At 40.9% G+C, this 17,574-nt stretch overlaps 1 protein-coding gene across 2 annotated transcripts in view; it reads left to right on the top strand.

Annotated features, from left to right (window-relative positions):
* The window catches only part of LOC112253118 (pro-neuregulin-3, membrane-bound isoform), a 394,019-nt gene that overhangs the window by 301,136 nt on the left and 75,309 nt on the right, over positions 1–17,574 (top strand). For both annotated transcript variants that reach the window (XM_042323631.1, XM_024425051.2), the window contains one exon: positions 10,876–10,949. In XM_042323631.1, the coding sequence (XP_042179565.1) occupies positions 10,876–10,949 (74 nt within the window). The remainder of the gene's footprint in view (positions 1–10,875; positions 10,950–17,574) is intronic.

Here is a 17,574-nt window from a genome sequence, read left to right as displayed (position 1 = left end):
GTAGGATCTCACCTTACTCCCTCACTTTTATCACCTGACTGGTGGTGATTCTGTAAGAGCTGTGTGATGAGGGGGCCGTGGAAATTTTTGTTGGTGTGATGGTTGCACTTGCCTCCGCCAATACTATTAGAAAAAAAGGGTTCCAAAAGGGTTATTTGGTTGTTCTCATAGGATAACCCTTTTTGGTTCTAGGTAGGACCCTTTTGGTTTCCATGTAGAACTGTCTGTGGAAAGGGTTCTACCTGTATACAAAAGGTTTCTGCATGGAACCTAAAAGGGTTCTACAAAGGATTATCCTATAGGGACTGACAAATAACCTGTTAAGGTTCTAGATAGCACTTTTTTTTCTAAGAGTGTAGCAAAGCCCAACGCACTGAGGTACTCACCTTGTTAGCCTGCCTATCCTGCCTATCTCCCTTCTTCTCATTCTGGTCTTGTCTGGCTCCCACCCTGTCGTGACTGAAACATAGCATCCCAGATGCATTTCAATCACTCTGTCTGGGAAATATGAAAAGAGACTCTCTTTTGACTCTGATAAGCAGTAATCGAAGACAAATGACATTCCTTGATTATTATTAAAAAGAAAAGTGTCTATGTCATTGAAGGAAGATGTGATCAGTTAAGGCCTCATTTGAAATAAATTGTATTTGATTGGCTGAAGGTGTGATTAAAAACAAGTCCTTGCCATACTCTGGAGTATTATACAATACAGTAATTGGATACATTATACCAAAGAGAATATTGAGCAGTGTATGGAAAGAAACTTGTTGGTTCTTTTTTTTCTCATCTTCTTTTCATTTCTCTATAGATGTTTTCAGCTTGTTAGTATTACCAATTATTGGACAAACATAGCCAGTTATTGTATGAAGCTATGGTTGACAATTTAAACAAATGCAACTCCCTGCCCGATACTCAATGTTTCTACTCTTTTCTGGTCTCACACTTTATTTCTCATCTGTCTGTCAATAAAATAATTTCTAAATATTAAAGGACAGTGACTTTCCATTCCCTGCTCTCATATACACTGGGTGTACAAAACATTAGGAACACCTTTTTAATATTGAGTTGCAGCCCTTTTGCCCTCACAACAGACTCAATTCGTCAGGGCATGGACGTCAGGGCATGGACGTCAGGGCTTTCCACAGGAATGCTGGCCCATGTTGACACCAATCAAAAGTGTTCCACTGGGTTGCTGGCCAATGTTGACTCCAATGCTTCCCACAGTTGTGTCAAGTTGGCTGGATGTCCTTTGGGTGATGGACCATTCTTGATACACACAGGAAATCGTTGAGAGTGAAAACCCCAGCAGCGTTGCAGTTCTTGACACACTCAAACGGCGTGCCTTGCACCTACTATCATACACCATTCAAAGGCACTTAAATCTTTTGTCTTGCCCATTAACCCTCTGGATGGCAGACATACACTATCCATGTCTCTCAGAGTCCGCCACCCCCCCCCCCCCCCGTTCAGCTGAAACCGTGGCGCAGGCAATGCAAAAATATTCTTTGAAATATTTAACCTCCACACATTAACAAGTCCAATACCTCAAATGAAAGATAAACACCTTGTTCATCTACCCAGCATGTCAGATTTTTTAAATGTTTTACGGTGAAAACACAGCACATATTTATATTAGACCACCACCGAAACAAAGACAAGAGGCAGCCATTTTGTCCCAGAAAATATAAAATTATAAAAGCAGGATTAAAAAATAAATCATTCACTAACCTTTTGAAAATCTTCATCAGATGACAGTAATAGGACATGTTACACAGTACATTTATGTTTTTTTCAATAATATGCCATTTATATCCATAAATCTCCATTTACATTGACGCCATGTTCAGAAAATACAAAAAAATGTCCGGAGAAATTATAGATAGCTCCACCAGATAACATAAATAGACATCATAAACTTTGACTAAATATAAATGTTCTACATATAGTTAGAAAGATACACTGCTTCTTAATGCAACCGCTGTGTTACATTTATTTTTAACGTTACAGAATTAGTTCACTATGTAATAATCTGAGACGGCGCTCAGACGTAAGCAATATTTCTCCGCTATGTTGGAGTCAACAGAAATACAAAATTACAACATAAATATTCCCTTAACTTTGATGGTCTTCGAACAGAATGTAGTGGAAGGAGTCATACTTACCCAATACATCATTTTGTTTCACTTCGTGTGTCCTTATAGTACCATCTGCTAGCAGTTTCAGCTGAAATGCACCCAAAATTACTTCTGGTCCCGAACAGTTGCGCATCAAAACTTCAAAATTACATATTATATGTCGACTAAACTGGTCAAACTAAGTGCAGAATCAAGCTTTAGGATGTTTTAGACATACAAAACAATTCTCAATTCAACTGGACATTCATGCTTCTTCTGAGGCAAGCTGGAACAAAGGACGATCTGTTCCAAACGCGCGCACTTACGTACATGTATTTTCTCGCAACACTCATTGTTTTAAATCCCAAAGGGTCAAAACTCGCGGGATTTGCACAATTAAACGCTCTACTGAATGAGGACATCTAGTGGAAGACATAGAAAGTGTCTCCAGATCCATAGCTGGTTGGGAAGGGTGGGGGCGATGACGTCAAAGTTGCCCCAAATTTCAGTATTCCAAAACTAGTTTGGGTGATTGCCTGCCCTGTGAGTTCTGCTATACTTACAGACATAATTCAAACGGTTTTAGAAGCTTTAGAGTGTTTTCTATCCAATAATAATAATTATATGCATATATTAGCAATTTTGGACAGATTTTCTTTCAGTTTACTATGGGCACGCAATTCATCCAAAGGGGGCAGTATTCTGCCTATCCTTAACACGTTTTAACCTGTCTCCTCCCCTTCATCTACTCTGATTGACATGGATTTAACAAGTGACATCAATAAGGGATCATAGCTTTCACCTGGATTCACCTGATCAGCCTGTCATGGAAAGTGTATGTTTTGTACACAGTGTATGAGTGCCAGCAAACCCTCATCTAACTACAAACACAAAGACTACCACATACAGATGTAGGATCTTCATTTGATCACTCTTTTGTTGCTCAGAATTTTATATTAACAGTACTGCACTTTTCTTATAGCCTACTTTTGGCCAGTTTATAGACTATCCACCAATCAAGCAACATTATGGACTACGTGTTGCAGTGACAATATAGGTCAAATTAAGATCCTACATCTGTTCAGTAAGAGACACGAATACAGTGCCTTGCAAAAGTATTCACCCCCTATTTTGTTTCATTACAACCTGTAATTTAAATAGATTTTCTTATTTCAATTTCATGTAATAGACATACACAAAATAGTTCAAATTGGTGAAGTGAAATGAAAAAAAAACTTATTTTTCTTTAAAGTGGTGCGTGCATATGTATTCAGCCCCTTTGCTATGAAGCCCCTAAATAAGATCTGGTGCGTTCAATTACCTTCAGAAGTCACATAATTAGTTAAATAAAGTCCACCTGTGTGCAATCTAAGTGTCACATGATCTCAGTATATATACACCTGTTCTGAAAGGCCCCAGAGTCCGCAACACCACTAAGCAAGGGGCACCACCAAGCAAGCGGCACTATGAAGACCAAGGAGCTCTCCAAACAGGTCAGGGACAAAGTTGTGGAGAAATACAGATCAGGGTATGGTTACAAAAAAATATCCGAAACTTTGAACATCCCACGGCGCACAATTAAATCCATTATTAAAAATGGAAATAATATCTGCTCTTGGGGGCGCCAGGCGCTTGGGGGCGCCAGGCTGCCCTGCATCACTCACTCCTATCATCTATTACGCACACCTGCCGTCCCTCGTCTTGCGCATCAGCGATATCGGACTCACCTGGACTCACTCATCATCTGTTTATTTCCTCCCCTATATTTGTCAGTTTCCTTGCACTGTTTCCTGCTGATGCAATGATTGTCTTTTGTTTGTGTTACCTGTTTGCTGACGCTGTTCCTGTCTCGTTCCATGTCTGTTATTTATTACATGTTTTACTCCCCTGTACCTGCTTTGTCTCTCCAACGTCATCCACATGACAGTGGCACCACAGCAAACCTGCCAAGAGAGGGCCGCCCAACAAAGATCACAGACCAGGCAAGGAGGCCATTAATCAGAGAGGCAACAAAGACACCAAAGAAAACCCTGACGGAGCTGCAAAGCTCCACAGCGGAGATTGGTCAGTCCATAGGACCATTTTAAGTCATTCACTCCACAGAGATGGGCTTTACAGAAGAGTGGGCCAAAAAAACATTGCTTAAAGAAAAGAATAAGCAAACACATTTGATGTTCACCAAAAAGCATGTGGGAGACTCCCCAAACATATGGAAGAAAGTACTCTGGTCAGATGAGACTAAAATGTAGGCTTTTGACCATCAAGAAAAACGTTATGTTTGGAGCTAACCCAACACCTCTCATCACCCCGAGAACACCATGGTGGTGGCAGCATCATGCTGTGGGGATGTTTTTCATCAGCAGGGACTGGGAAACTGGTCAGAATTGAAGGAATAATGGATGGCGCTAAATACAGGGAAATTATTGAGGGAAACCTGTTTCAGCCTTCCAGAGATTTGAGACTGGGACGAAGGTTCACCTTCCAGCAGGACAATGACCCTAAGCACACTGGTAAAGCAACACTCAAGTGGTTTAACGGGAAACATTTAAATGTATTGGAATGGCCTGGTAAAAGCCCAGACCTCAATCCAATTGAGAATATGTGGTATGACTTAAAGATTGCTGTACACCAGCGGAACCCATCCAACTTGAAGGAGCTGGAGCAGTTTTGAAGAATGAGCAAAAATCCCAGTGGCTAGATGTGCCAAGCTTATAGAGACATACCCCAAGAGACTTGTAGCTGTAATTGCTGCAAAAGGTGACTCTACAAAGTATTGACTTTGGGGGGTGAATAGTTATGCACGCTCAAGTTTTCAGTTTTTTTGTCTTATTTCTTGTTTGTTTCCCAATAAAAATATTTCTCGTTTGTTTCTCAATAAAAAAATATTCCTCAGGCATGTTGTGTAAATCAAATGATACAAACCCCCTCCCCCCAAAAGCAAGTTTAATTCCAGGTTGTAAAGGCAACAAAATAGGAAAAATGCCAAGGGGGGTGAGTACTTTCGCAAGACACTGTATACCTATTTTCAGAGAGTGCTGTACTTATCTGAGCCCATTCTGAACCATTTTGAGAGAAGGAGAAACTATAGTAGCTTTAAAGTGTGTAATGCTGTCCGGGCCAGGGCTAGATGGATACTCCAGAGTGTAGGGAGCGTAAGGGCCATGCCGCTTGTGAGTGGTGCTCGCTCTTGTCATCCCTGTGTAGGTGTCAAGCTGCCCCGTTGAGCCTGATCTGATGGCTTGCTCTGCTCTTGAGAAAATGGCTCTCTGAGAGTCCTTCTTCAGCTCGAGCTGTTCCAGCAGGTCTCCTAACCTGAGAGTTCAGGGGGGCTGAATGCTAGCTGTGTGGCTACCCTCATGCTGGGTCAAGCCCACTTGGTCACGCGGTATGAGGTTTTGTGAAGTGAAGCAGTTAAGAGGACGGAGTCAAGACAATATATCCATTGTCCACTTTGCCCAGAATGCCATTTTATGCTCAGAAAATGGGTTGCAATCTATTAGGATAATATAATAATTGAAAAGTCATGTCACAGTTGTAGAAATGGATTGCTGTGCCCCATCTTTACATAGACCTTAACACTTGACTCGGGGCAGTTGCTGCACATTCGACTGTAGACCAAAAGGCCAGACAGTAACATGAGGGTAATCTGTTTTGATCCATAATCTATCTTGTGTAGTTTGGGCACAATAATTGCTTTTTCAAAATGTCAAATGTTCTATATCTGTTGTTAAATCAAGAGACTTGATAAATGTTCATTATAAAGGCACACAAAACCAGAATAGCACTTAAACAATCCAGAGGAAGAATTATTGACGAAAATACAGAGCATAGAGCACATGAGTTGTCAGCCGGTGAGCGCTGCTTTCTCTCTCTTGCAAGCTTGATCTCTCTCTCTCTCTCTCTCTCTCTCTCTCTCTTTCCTCTCTCTTTCCCCTCTCTCTCACACACACTCTCAAAAACAATAGGCAGTCTCTCCTCCAGATGCTTCAGTTTAGGAAATATGACATGTGTATGAGGGGGCAGTACTTGTGTGCTACAGTGTAAACATTACTAAGGCAGGTTTGATTGAATCTGATGGCTAGGGACAGATCTTCGTATCCTGTATCTGTTACTATGTTAAGCTAACTCTGTGTAATAGGATTATCTCCTTTCGCCAGTGTTCAAAGCTTACACCTCTCAGCCCCCTGGGATTATACCACCTCAGCCTAATGAAAGGCCCCCTGTCTACCACAGCACAAAATGCTCAAATGCTAAACATGCTAATGTTCTTTTCACCAGATCAAATTTAAGGCAGTTACCTTATATTTCCCAACGTCCACCATTTCGTAATTGAAATAATCTAGAAGAGTACCAATCCAAAGTGCTGTTGTGCAAATCCAACTCCAAATTATTATAAGGATTTCTATCTGTAAAAGGCTATATCATAATGGTAGATTAGGCTATGATATAATACCATAATGTCCTACCATTTTAAAGTTTGTCTCTAAAGTCATAAAAATATATTAACAACAAGAAATGATACACTGTCAATTCAATATAGTATGATAGTACAGTAGACTAAAGTATATTGTTTCATACTACACAAAATAGTTTCCCACACGGTAACTTCTGAACTTTTCCATTAGAATGTGACTGGCGGTGCTAACTGAGTCTGTTGATGCCCTGCACATGTTGTGATGTGTGTCCCCACATCCTCAGATGAACCTGAGGCCTTATATTTATATCTATCTCCTGCCTACAGAGCTTTGTGCATCAGGCTCCATTGGTTAGTGAGATATACACCTCGTTCTACAACCCCCCTCCCATGTTTGTTCCTGCTAATTAATGACTGTGGCGCTAATTAAAACCAGAGCAGCTTTCAATACCTTCTGCCTCCTTCAGAGAAATATCACATTTCCTTTTACTTGTCCCAGAGACTAATGAACATTCTGGTGCAGGTTTTCAGGCGAGAAACACAGTGGCAGGAAACTGCGCCGAGTGGGATTGGGAGAGAGTGTGTCGTCATAACCAGAGTGCAACATGAGAGAGACACAGGAAGGAGACAGGCCTGCCATGAGAATTGTGTGACTGAATATGTAATGATTGCCAAGGAAAAACACATGTACTGTACGCACATAATATGCAAAAATAAAATATATTCACATGCATTTCCCATTATACCATGGGAAAGAAGTACAAATGAATGCAATGAGCACAAATATACACTATATGGCCAAGTATCTGGACACTTGTTCAGAACATCTCAATCCAAAATCATGGGCATTAATATGGAGTCTATCTCCCCTTTGCTGCTATAACAGCCTCCACTAGATGTTGGAACATTGCTGCTGGGACTTGCTTCCATTCAGCCACAAGAGCATTAGTGAGGTCGGACACTGATGTTGGGCAATTAGGCTTGGCTCGCAGTCGGCGTTTCAATTCATCCCAAAGGTGTTCGATGGGGTTCAGGTCAGGGCTCTGTGTAGGCCAGTCAAGTTTTCCACACCGATCCCGACAAACCATTTCTGTATGGATCTTGCTTTGTGCACTGCTGAAACAGGAAAAGGCCTTCCCCAAACTGTTGCCAAGTTCAAATCAAATCGTATTAGTCACATGCGCCAAATACAACAGGTATAGACCTTAACGTGAAATGCCTACAAGCCCTTATCCCACCATGCAGTTTTAAGAAAATTGAGTTTAGAAAATATTTACTAAAGAAACTATAGTAAAAAATACTAACATTCATAAATAAAAAGTAACACAATAAAATAACAATAATGAGAGGCTATATGTGTGGGGGAAGCACAGAATCAATTAGAATGTTATTGTGTGCTGTAGCCTTAAAATGTCCCTTCACTGGAACTCAGGGGCTTAGCCCGAACCATTAAAAACAGCCCTAGAACATTATTCCTCATCCACAAAACTTTACAGTTGGCACCATGCATTGGGGCCAGTAGTGTTCTCCTGGCATTCGCCAAACCTAGATTAATCCGTCGGACTGCCAGATGGTGAAGTGCTCCAGAGTCCAATGGCGGCAAGTTTTACACCACTTCAGCCGACCCTTAGCATTGCGCATGGTGATCTTAGGCTGGTTGCTGCTACTCGGCCATGGAAACCCATTTCATGAAGCTCCCGACGAACAGTTCTTGTCCTGCAGTTGCTCGGTCGCAACACTCTGTAGTGAGTGTTGCAACTGAGAACAGGCGATTTTTACGTGCTACGCACTCGCCGGTCCAGTTCTGTGAGCTTGTGTGGTCTACCACTCCGCGGCTGTGCTGTTGTTACTCCTAGTCATTTCCACTTCACAATAACAGTACTTACATTTGACCAGGGCAGCTTTAGCAGGGCAGAAATTTGAGGAACTGACTTGTTGGAATGGAGGCATCCTATGACGGTGCCACATTGAAAGTCACTGAGTTCTTCAGTACGGGCCATTCCACTGCCAATGTTTGTCTATGGAGATTGCATGGCTGCGTGCTCGGTTTTATATACCTGTCAGCAACGGGTGTGGCTGAAATAGCCGAATCCACAAATTTGAACGGGTGTCCAGACAGTGTATTATGTAGTCGAAGGACACCGATTATTGTAAACATTCTCATGCGTTCACCGGAGAAAGCAATGATGCAGTTTGGTATTGAGTCTTGATTAACCTGCTTGCTAAGCAACCCGCAGGGCCCATTTGAAACACACTGCAGTTTTATTGTGTTTCTCTCAAGGAATCGGAGTGAACGCACAATGATTTGAATTGATAACATGTTCGATCTGTCACAGCCAAGAGCACCGTGATGTGTGTGTGTGTGTGTGTGCATGCGTGCGTGCGTGAGTGTCCACATACATGTGTATGAAGACTTAATCCTTCTCTCTCTCTCTTTGTCTCTCTCTCCTCTTTACCAACCCCTGGTTTCTTCAGACCATTTCATCACAACATCTCTCTTTCTGTCCCCTTTACCATTCCCTGGTTTCTTCAGACCATTAACGTCTCTCTCTCTCTCTCACTCCTCTTTACCATCTCCTGGTTTCTTCAGACCATTAACGTCTCTCTCTCTCTCACTCCTCTTTACCATCTCCTGGTTTCTTCAGACCATTAACGTCTCTCTCTCTCTCACTCCTCTTTCACATCTCCTGGTTTCTTCAGATCATTTAATAACAGATTCTCTCTCCCTCCTCTTTACCATCGCCTGGTTTCTTCTGACAATTTAATCAGTCTCTCTCTCTGTCCTCTACAATTCCCTGGTTTCTTCAGAACATTTAATCACAAAGTCTCTCTCTCTGTCCTCTTTACAATCCCCTGGTTTCTTCAGACAATTTAATCACAATGTCTCTCTCTCTCTTTTCTCTTTACCATCGCCTGGTTTCTTCAGACCATTTAATCACAACGTCTTACTGCCTTTTGCTTATCCAGTTCCTCCTAATGGCCTCCAGTTCTTCCTTACCGCCACCATCAAAACTCCATTCTTTTAATGATCTGCTTCTCTTCCAATTTGTGCAACGAGGGGGGCCTCTTCATGAAGTTTTACAATAGTCAGGGTCGCCGACATCGACTGTCAGAGAAACTGCTAATTTACAAAGAGATTCCAGAGAATTAAAAATACATTCGTTAAAAGTCACCGGTTTGAAAGTTTCTTGTCATGTTCTCTGAACCCGGTAAGAAGGGACTTTCTGATTAGGGACAGCTATCCATCAGTAAGTGGATTGAGAATATAAACAGCCTCCTTCCATCTGGCTCCTGGAGTATGGGAAATGTTTAATGCTGAACAAATGTGACTCATATAATAAATGTTATCGGGCCGCAACCCTGACTTACTTTACATTTAGCTGTAAAGAAATATGAATGAATTGAGCATTACTGAGTCATGGCGTGGGCACAATTTTCCAGCAAAGCTCATATGAGTTTCATGCATGAATATGTGTAAAAAAGCAGGTCTGCCTAATGATTGAAAATGAAGCTTTAGCACCTAAAACCCCTAGACAAAAGAAGCTGTGTTTCAACAAGCTCTGAGCCTTTGGAGGACAGTTCAAGCTTTAATACAGTATGTCAAACCTAGTCCTGGTGTAAGCCTCTTAGCATTGTATGCAGTTTCTGGTCTTATATACCTATCAGCAACGGGTGTGGCTGAAATAGTCGAATCCACTCATTTGAACGGGTGTCCAGACAGTGTATTATACAGTCAAAGGACACCGATTCTTGTTCACATCCTCATGCGTTCACCGGAGAAAGCAATGATGCTGTTTGGTATTGAGTCTTGATTAACCTGCTTGCTAAGAAACCTGCATGGACCATTTGAAACACACTGCAGTTTTATTGTGTCTCAAGGAATCCGAGTGAACACAGAATGATTTGAATGATAACGTGTTTCTGTGCTCTGTGTGGAAAGGTCATATGTGAATGCTGTGTGTGCTTCAGTGGGTTCTGTGTGCTTCAGGTTCCTCTGTGTGCTTCAGGGTTCTATAGTATGTTCCTAACTGTTTGGCACAGGGATTAGTGCTGAGAGCTTCTGAGAAGTCAAAGAGCAAGAGAGAAAGAGAGAAAGAGAGAAAGAGAGAAAGAGTGAGCAAATTGAGAAGGAAGAGATTGATTCCATGCATATTTCCTTTGTGATGCTCCTGGCCACCTGACACAGATAAAATAGAGTGAACATTAATTGTATCATGAAACAGGATATTCTATTGCCAGCCATGTACCCTAGCCCCTAACCACTATTTTGCACACATTTCTCAATGTTCTAAATCTGCTTCACCCCAAGTTTCCAATGTGTTGACTGAAATGTATTTTTATTCACAGGTGTAGAGAAGGCTACCAGGGTATACGCTGTGACCAGTTCCTGCCCAAGACTGACTCCATCTTATCTGATCCAAGTAAGAACATTTCCTTAATCCTCCAATTAGAACTAAACTGAACCTCCAGAAATAGTGACATTTATATTAAAGCTTTTACTTGAAGTGATTTCAGATTGGCTAAACATGAACATCACAGGGCATTGTCTGTTCTCAATTATCAAGAGAGCACAGTCTGTGCTATATTTGAAAAGTCCCATCAGTAATCTTTCTCAGTTTGATGGCCCTGACTACATGTACAGCACGTCTGCTATAATAGAAACACTGACTATGGGTCCCCACTGATGCTCTACAGACAATATGCTCATTTATGAACTGGGTCGTTCGAGCCCTGAATGCTGATTGGCTGACAGCCGTGGTAGATCAGACCATATACCAAAGGGTATGACAAAATATTTATTTTTACTGCTCTAATTACGTTGGCAGCCAGTTTCTAATAGCAATAAGGCACCTCGGGGGTTTGTGGTAAATGGCCAATATACCACGGCTGTGTCCAGGCACTCCACGATGCGTCATACGTATAAGAACAGCCCTTAGCCGTGGTATATTGGCCATATACCACACCCCCTCGTGCCATATTGCTTAATTATGCCATGACTAGGAAAAAAATACATGAATAAAATAATTTCATTGCCAGTTTCTGAAGAATCTGTCTCTAACTGTGAATGGTCTCTCTATTCATCACACCTAAACTCCCCCTACAGAACATGTTAGGTAGGCTAGTGGAATCCTATCGAAGCAGATATTTCCTGCCTTTATGATAAAGTGATCAAATGCCTTCTGTAAGCTCCACCCTCACCATTGAGTCAACCAATTACATAATTTCTGCCTTCGGGGCAGAGCTGCCTCCAGAACAAGATTAATGAGGAAAAACGCTAACCTGCATAACAGAGAAGCAAAGGAAAAAGGTCCTTGAAAAATCTGACATTCCTTCTTAATAGCTGTCTATTTCCTTTCATTAGTGTGTGCACAGTGTGTGGGTGTGTGTACTGTACAGTGAGATACAAGGAAAGTTCAGAAACATTTTGAAAGGAACTTATATGTTGCTTTCATTGGAGTATGTCTGCTAAGGTCATACTGCCTCTCACAATACCAGGTCCATTGATGCCTTGGCTCTTCCACTAACCTCACCAACCTAGTAGCCTCAGCACCAACATGAAAAAAGTACTACAGTTTACTATAAAATACTACAGTACATACTACAGAATTCTGTACTAAACTATAGTATAGTTTAGAATACTATACTATACACTGCAGTATACCTTGATCATGTGGGCTGCAGATAGTCTAGTGGTTAAGAGCGTTGGGCCAGTAACCAAGAGGTTGCTGGTTCAAATAAATCCCTGAGCTAACTAGGTGAAAAATCTGTCAATGTGCCCTTGAGCAACTCACTTAGTGCTCCTATAAGCCACTCTGAATAAGAGCGTCTGCTAAATTACTAAAATGTAATGTGTGGTACTTACTATAGAATGTTGTAGTATACTTTAGAATAATATATTGTGTACTTCAGACCGCAAAAACAATAGTGATTTACCGCAAAAACACTACAGTAATTACTATATTATAATCTACAGTATTTGAATTTACATCTAACCATTACGATCCCCCATATCCCAATTTGTGCCACCCATAAGTGAGAAACCTACATGCCAAGTATTGACCATATATTGTGTTCCCAACCGCTTCCTAAAAACTGTATGTTCAGACCTCAGTCCTACCTACCAACAGGTGATGGAAAATTTGCTCTGTGCAGCTGCACGTTGATAGTACCACTATCATCAAGGACAGGTTGACTACACAATCTGCTTCCTGCTGACTAGAGAGACACGAGATCTGTATCGGTAAAAAAAAAAAGCACACTTTAAATCTTAGTTTCTTAACCCCATCAAACATGATGGCCTGAGTGATGTCACTAAGATAATAATGAAACCATGAACAGGCGTCAGAGCTCAGGCCTATCGAGGACAACTTGTTCAATAAAATATCATGATCAACAGTATCAAAAGCTTTTGACAGGTCCACAAACAAAGCTGCACATTTAATTTTAATGTCTAAAGTATTGACAAGATCAACTAAGTGGTTGCTGCAATAGTGCTACGCCCAGGCCTAAACCCTGATTGGTTTACATTCAAAATACATTTCTCAGATAAAAAGAGCAAAGTTGTACATTTACTAAGGATTCATGAATCTTAGCTATACAAGGAAGCCTTGAAATGGAGCGATTGTAAAGGATCTCGTCCTCCTCTTCTGAGGAGGAGTAGCGAGAAGGATCGGAGGACCAAAACGCAGCGTGGTAAGTGTCCATAATTTAATGAAGCCAAAATTAACACTGAACAAAAACAATAAGCAATAAACGAACAGTCCCGTAAGGTGAATGACAAACACTAAACAGGAAATAAACACCCACGAAACCCAGGTGGCTACCTAAGTATGATTCTCAATCAGAGACAACTAACGACACCTGCCTCTGATTGAGAACCAAACAAGGCCGAACACAAAAATCAACATAGAAAAACAAACATAGACTGCCCACCCCAACTCACACCCTGACCATACTAAAACAAAGACAAAACAAAGGAACTAAGGTCAGAACGTGACAGCGATAATTATTAATATCACTACTATCCCCTCTCTTATGGAGTGGCAGCACAAGAGCTGATTTACATTATTATTATTATTATTTCTGATAAAGATGTTGAGTAAAACATGTGGGTTATTGAGCCGACAATGATGGGCACTGCACACTTAACCCTTAAGAGTCTAAGCCCTGTCTAACCTGGGGGAGGGGTTCTACTAAGCTATATGGTATTGTTCTAAGAAGGTCATACCAATAATCATTTTACTATTTGTTTTTTACATTTTAAGACCCCTTGAATTAAATTTAGAGGGGGCCTTTCTGCTATTGCATTACAAATGCATTGCATAACAGATTCACTACTTGCTACAACAGATAGTCCCCCCCCCCAAAATAAATGTATTTAAATGCTTATTTTTGCACAAAACTCTCCATATATACTTCCATTAATTCTTTCAACTGGTATGTGATGTGGGTGGGCATCCTAGAGTAAAACATCCTAGAGTCTCACCTTTCCACAGAGGGGTCATACTAGTGTGTAGCCCAAACCGTTCAGAAGCTACAGATGATTTTGTAAGAAGACGGATTTTCGGGATGTTTCATGGTCTGACAAACACCGCTTTAGCTCTGTCACCTTTCACTGCAGATGCGGAAGTGCGACGTAGGCGGATGGGGGAAATTGAGACGCATCCTTTGCAAAAAAACCCAGACATCTCTAGCTTAAAATGAAGGATTTCCACGGGGGCGCGGACATAAAGTAGACCTTAGGATAGGGCAAACCGCAATCCAATTGGTCTGCCCCTTTGGAGTTCTAGTTGTCTATTGCTAGTAACGCATTTAGAACTTGCTTTTCTGTAAATGGCCTTATAGAAAGGCTTTGACTATTATTTATCTGATCATTCAGCAAGTTTCCCCTATCAACATCCGGCCCAAAATAATTGTGAATAGGCTTATAAGTTCTTTAAAAGAGATAGCCCGCTGAAATAAAATGGTGATTAAATGCATTAATGATGGCGTTCCTTTCGGAATGAGGCCCGTGTCTGAAGGAATTTCTTGTGACAGTGAAGAGGAATAACCTTTCAGGGATTTCACAGTTTTCCAGAATTTTGTTGGGTTCACATTACAATCCATTAGAGCGGTTACATAATAATCAGAGCCTTTCTGGGTTGTCTTACACAATGATTCTTCAGTTGCTTAAAGCTTGTGCTTAAAGCCTGTGTTCCCAGCCTTGACCCAGGCATCATTCCGGCGTGTAACAGGCATTCGATCTACCTTTAACCCATACTTTTTTGAAGGGAGCATGATTAGCCACAATGGTATTGAAGACATCTGCAAAAAGGTTGAAAGATAAATCAGTTTCAGGGATAATTGAAATACAGTCAAGACAACAACCACCCGAGCCACTGCCTGTTCACCCCGCTATCATCCAGAAGGCGAGGTCAGTACAGGTGCATCAAAGCGGGGGCCGAGAGACTGAAAAACAGCTTCTATCTCAAGGCCATCAGACTGTTAAACAGCCATCACTAACATTGAGTGGCTGCTGCCAACATAGTGACTCATCTCAAGCCACTTTAATAATGAAAAAATTGGCACTTTAAACAATGCCACTTTATATAATGATTACATACCCTACATTACTCATCTCATATGTATACACTGTACTCTATACCATCTACTGCATCTTGCCTATCCCGTTCGGCCATCGCTCATTCATATATTTTTATCTACATATTCTTATTCATTCCTTTACACTTGTGTGTATAAGGTAGTTGTTGTGAAATTGTTAGGTTATATTACTTGTTAGATATTACTGCATGGTCTGAACTAGAAGCACAAGCATTTCGCTACACTTGCATTAACATCTGCTAACCATGTGTATGTGACAAATCAAATTTGTTTTTATTTGATTTGATCACTAAAATAAAGACCATGTAAAAAAGCCAGTTCACTGAAGTGTTTTAAGTTCCTTTCTGTGATGACACGAGGGTTAGATTTTTGTATTCTCACAAAGAACTTGTCACTAAAATACATTTGAAAAAATAAAAGTAATGTAAAAAAAAACAAAAAAAACAGTTCACTAATATCTTGGGTGAAGACACCAGTAGAAACATTTTTCTCTGCTGTATTCATTCAAATAAGATCAATCAGATGACTTGTAGACAAAGTCGAGGAGTGAAGTCGGAGGAAGTGCATCTGCAACAGCCAAAAGTCAGACACACATTTTTTTGAACCTTTATTTTACAGTTAAGAACTAATTCTTATTTACAATGACAGCCGACAGTTAACTGCAGTGGGTTAACTGCCGTTTTCAGGGGAAGAATGACAGATTTTTACCTTGTCAGCACAGGGATTCAATCCAGCAACCTTTCGGTTACTGGCCCAACGCTCTAAGCACTAGAGCTGGTTTTTACTTTGCGCAGATATGTCATCTTGAGGAATCTACCTTTAACAAAACCTAACCTATGACCTGACCCATCACCTTATGCATTACTGCCTCACAGTGGCAGGAAGTGACATCCCAAAAACACAAAAACGATACAACACATAAATGGCTCCTAGCCTCCCACTCACAGGCTACTTTCTGTCATTAACACTAAAATTGAAACTAAATATTATTAACATGAAATAGAATTGTTTTGATAAAACATAAACTTAATACAATCTAGTAAAGTGGATCTGAAAACTGACTGAACCTAAACTGAATATCAAATTATAATTGAGAAACTAATATAAATATAAAATGAATAGAAAAACACAAAACTATAATAACTGACTAAATATGTTGCATTTCTGCCTTGTTTAGTGGGAAGATGACAAAAATGCATCAAAACCCACCAGGTCCCAATGCACGGTCATTTGAAGTGTCTGGCTACAGGGATTTTAATTGAGTTCAGCCCAGGAAACTCCATGGGTATCATTTTCTTAAAAGTCATTTGATATATCATGTCCTTTTCTGTATTGATCCTGGAGTCGAGGGTGGGCCATCTGCTATCTCTGTGAACTTTGTCATTGTGAGATGAAACGTGAGGGACAGATTGTGCCGAGTAGAGAGCTCTGCCATTATCTCACCATCCTCTCCATTACATCCCCTTCCAAATGGCTCTTTCATCGCTTTAATAGCTTTAGCCACAGATTCCTCTTGAATCGCTGTGTAACTTTTATTCCTCCCAGTTTTTAACACAGAGGTTAAATAATAACGTCATCATCTGCTGAGAAGTGTTTTCAATTCATTTGATCTTGTTTGGATTTTGGAACGTAAATTAGCCTTCTGGGGTGACAAAAGGGTTGAAAGAAGCTTACAACAGTTCAAAAAAATAACAACGCGAACTCCAAAACCCCTGTTTTGGTAAAAAGCTGAGTGAAGGGGCTGAAGATATAACCACTCTCAAATTCATAGACTGAGCTATGGATGCAATGACTGGCCGTCCATGATATCAACATTATAGTTTTAACCATGTTTTGAGGCATGGAGTGTTTGTTTGCATTGCCTACAAACATTGGAGTTAAACAAGCTTATATGTTGGGTCCTGATGAGGTATGACAGTTCAACTATGCTCATGAGACATTTATAAGTTATATTATTCAATAATCAATGGGTACAATTCATTCATTTATAAGTCCAACAATGGATGTAGCAACTGCAGATTGCCCCTTTAAAGCAACAAATAGTAGTTTGAGACCTGTGACAGATTCACAAGAGTGGTCATTAGAGAGAGAGAGAATGTAAGTTCAAATGCCCAAATTAAACTGGCAATCCTCGCTGTAGCCTGCAAAAGTCCAAATCCATTCAGCCAACAGCAGAGGGTGTATTATTAGTGTCCACCATGGCAAGTGGACCCAGCAGTTTAAGCAGTTATATTATTCGCCCCTATTCTCCTTTTCCCAACTAAGCATGAACTGGGCTTCCACTGACCCAACAGCCCCCTACTGCTCAAACTGTCTCAGCCTCTCCCCTTCTCCTTCTCCTCCTCCCTTTCCTCCGTACACTGTCCCCCCCAGATCAACTAATACTAAATACAGGGCCTCAGTTGAGCTCAGAGTTTTCCAGCAGTGCAGTTCACTGGCAGGCCA

Source organism: Oncorhynchus tshawytscha, linkage group LG06 (assembly GCF_018296145.1).
Source record: "Oncorhynchus tshawytscha isolate Ot180627B linkage group LG06, Otsh_v2.0, whole genome shotgun sequence".
NCBI classification, from domain to species: domain Eukaryota; kingdom Metazoa; phylum Chordata; class Actinopteri; order Salmoniformes; family Salmonidae; genus Oncorhynchus; species Oncorhynchus tshawytscha.
This window is presented reverse-complemented; position numbering and strand designations above follow the sequence as displayed.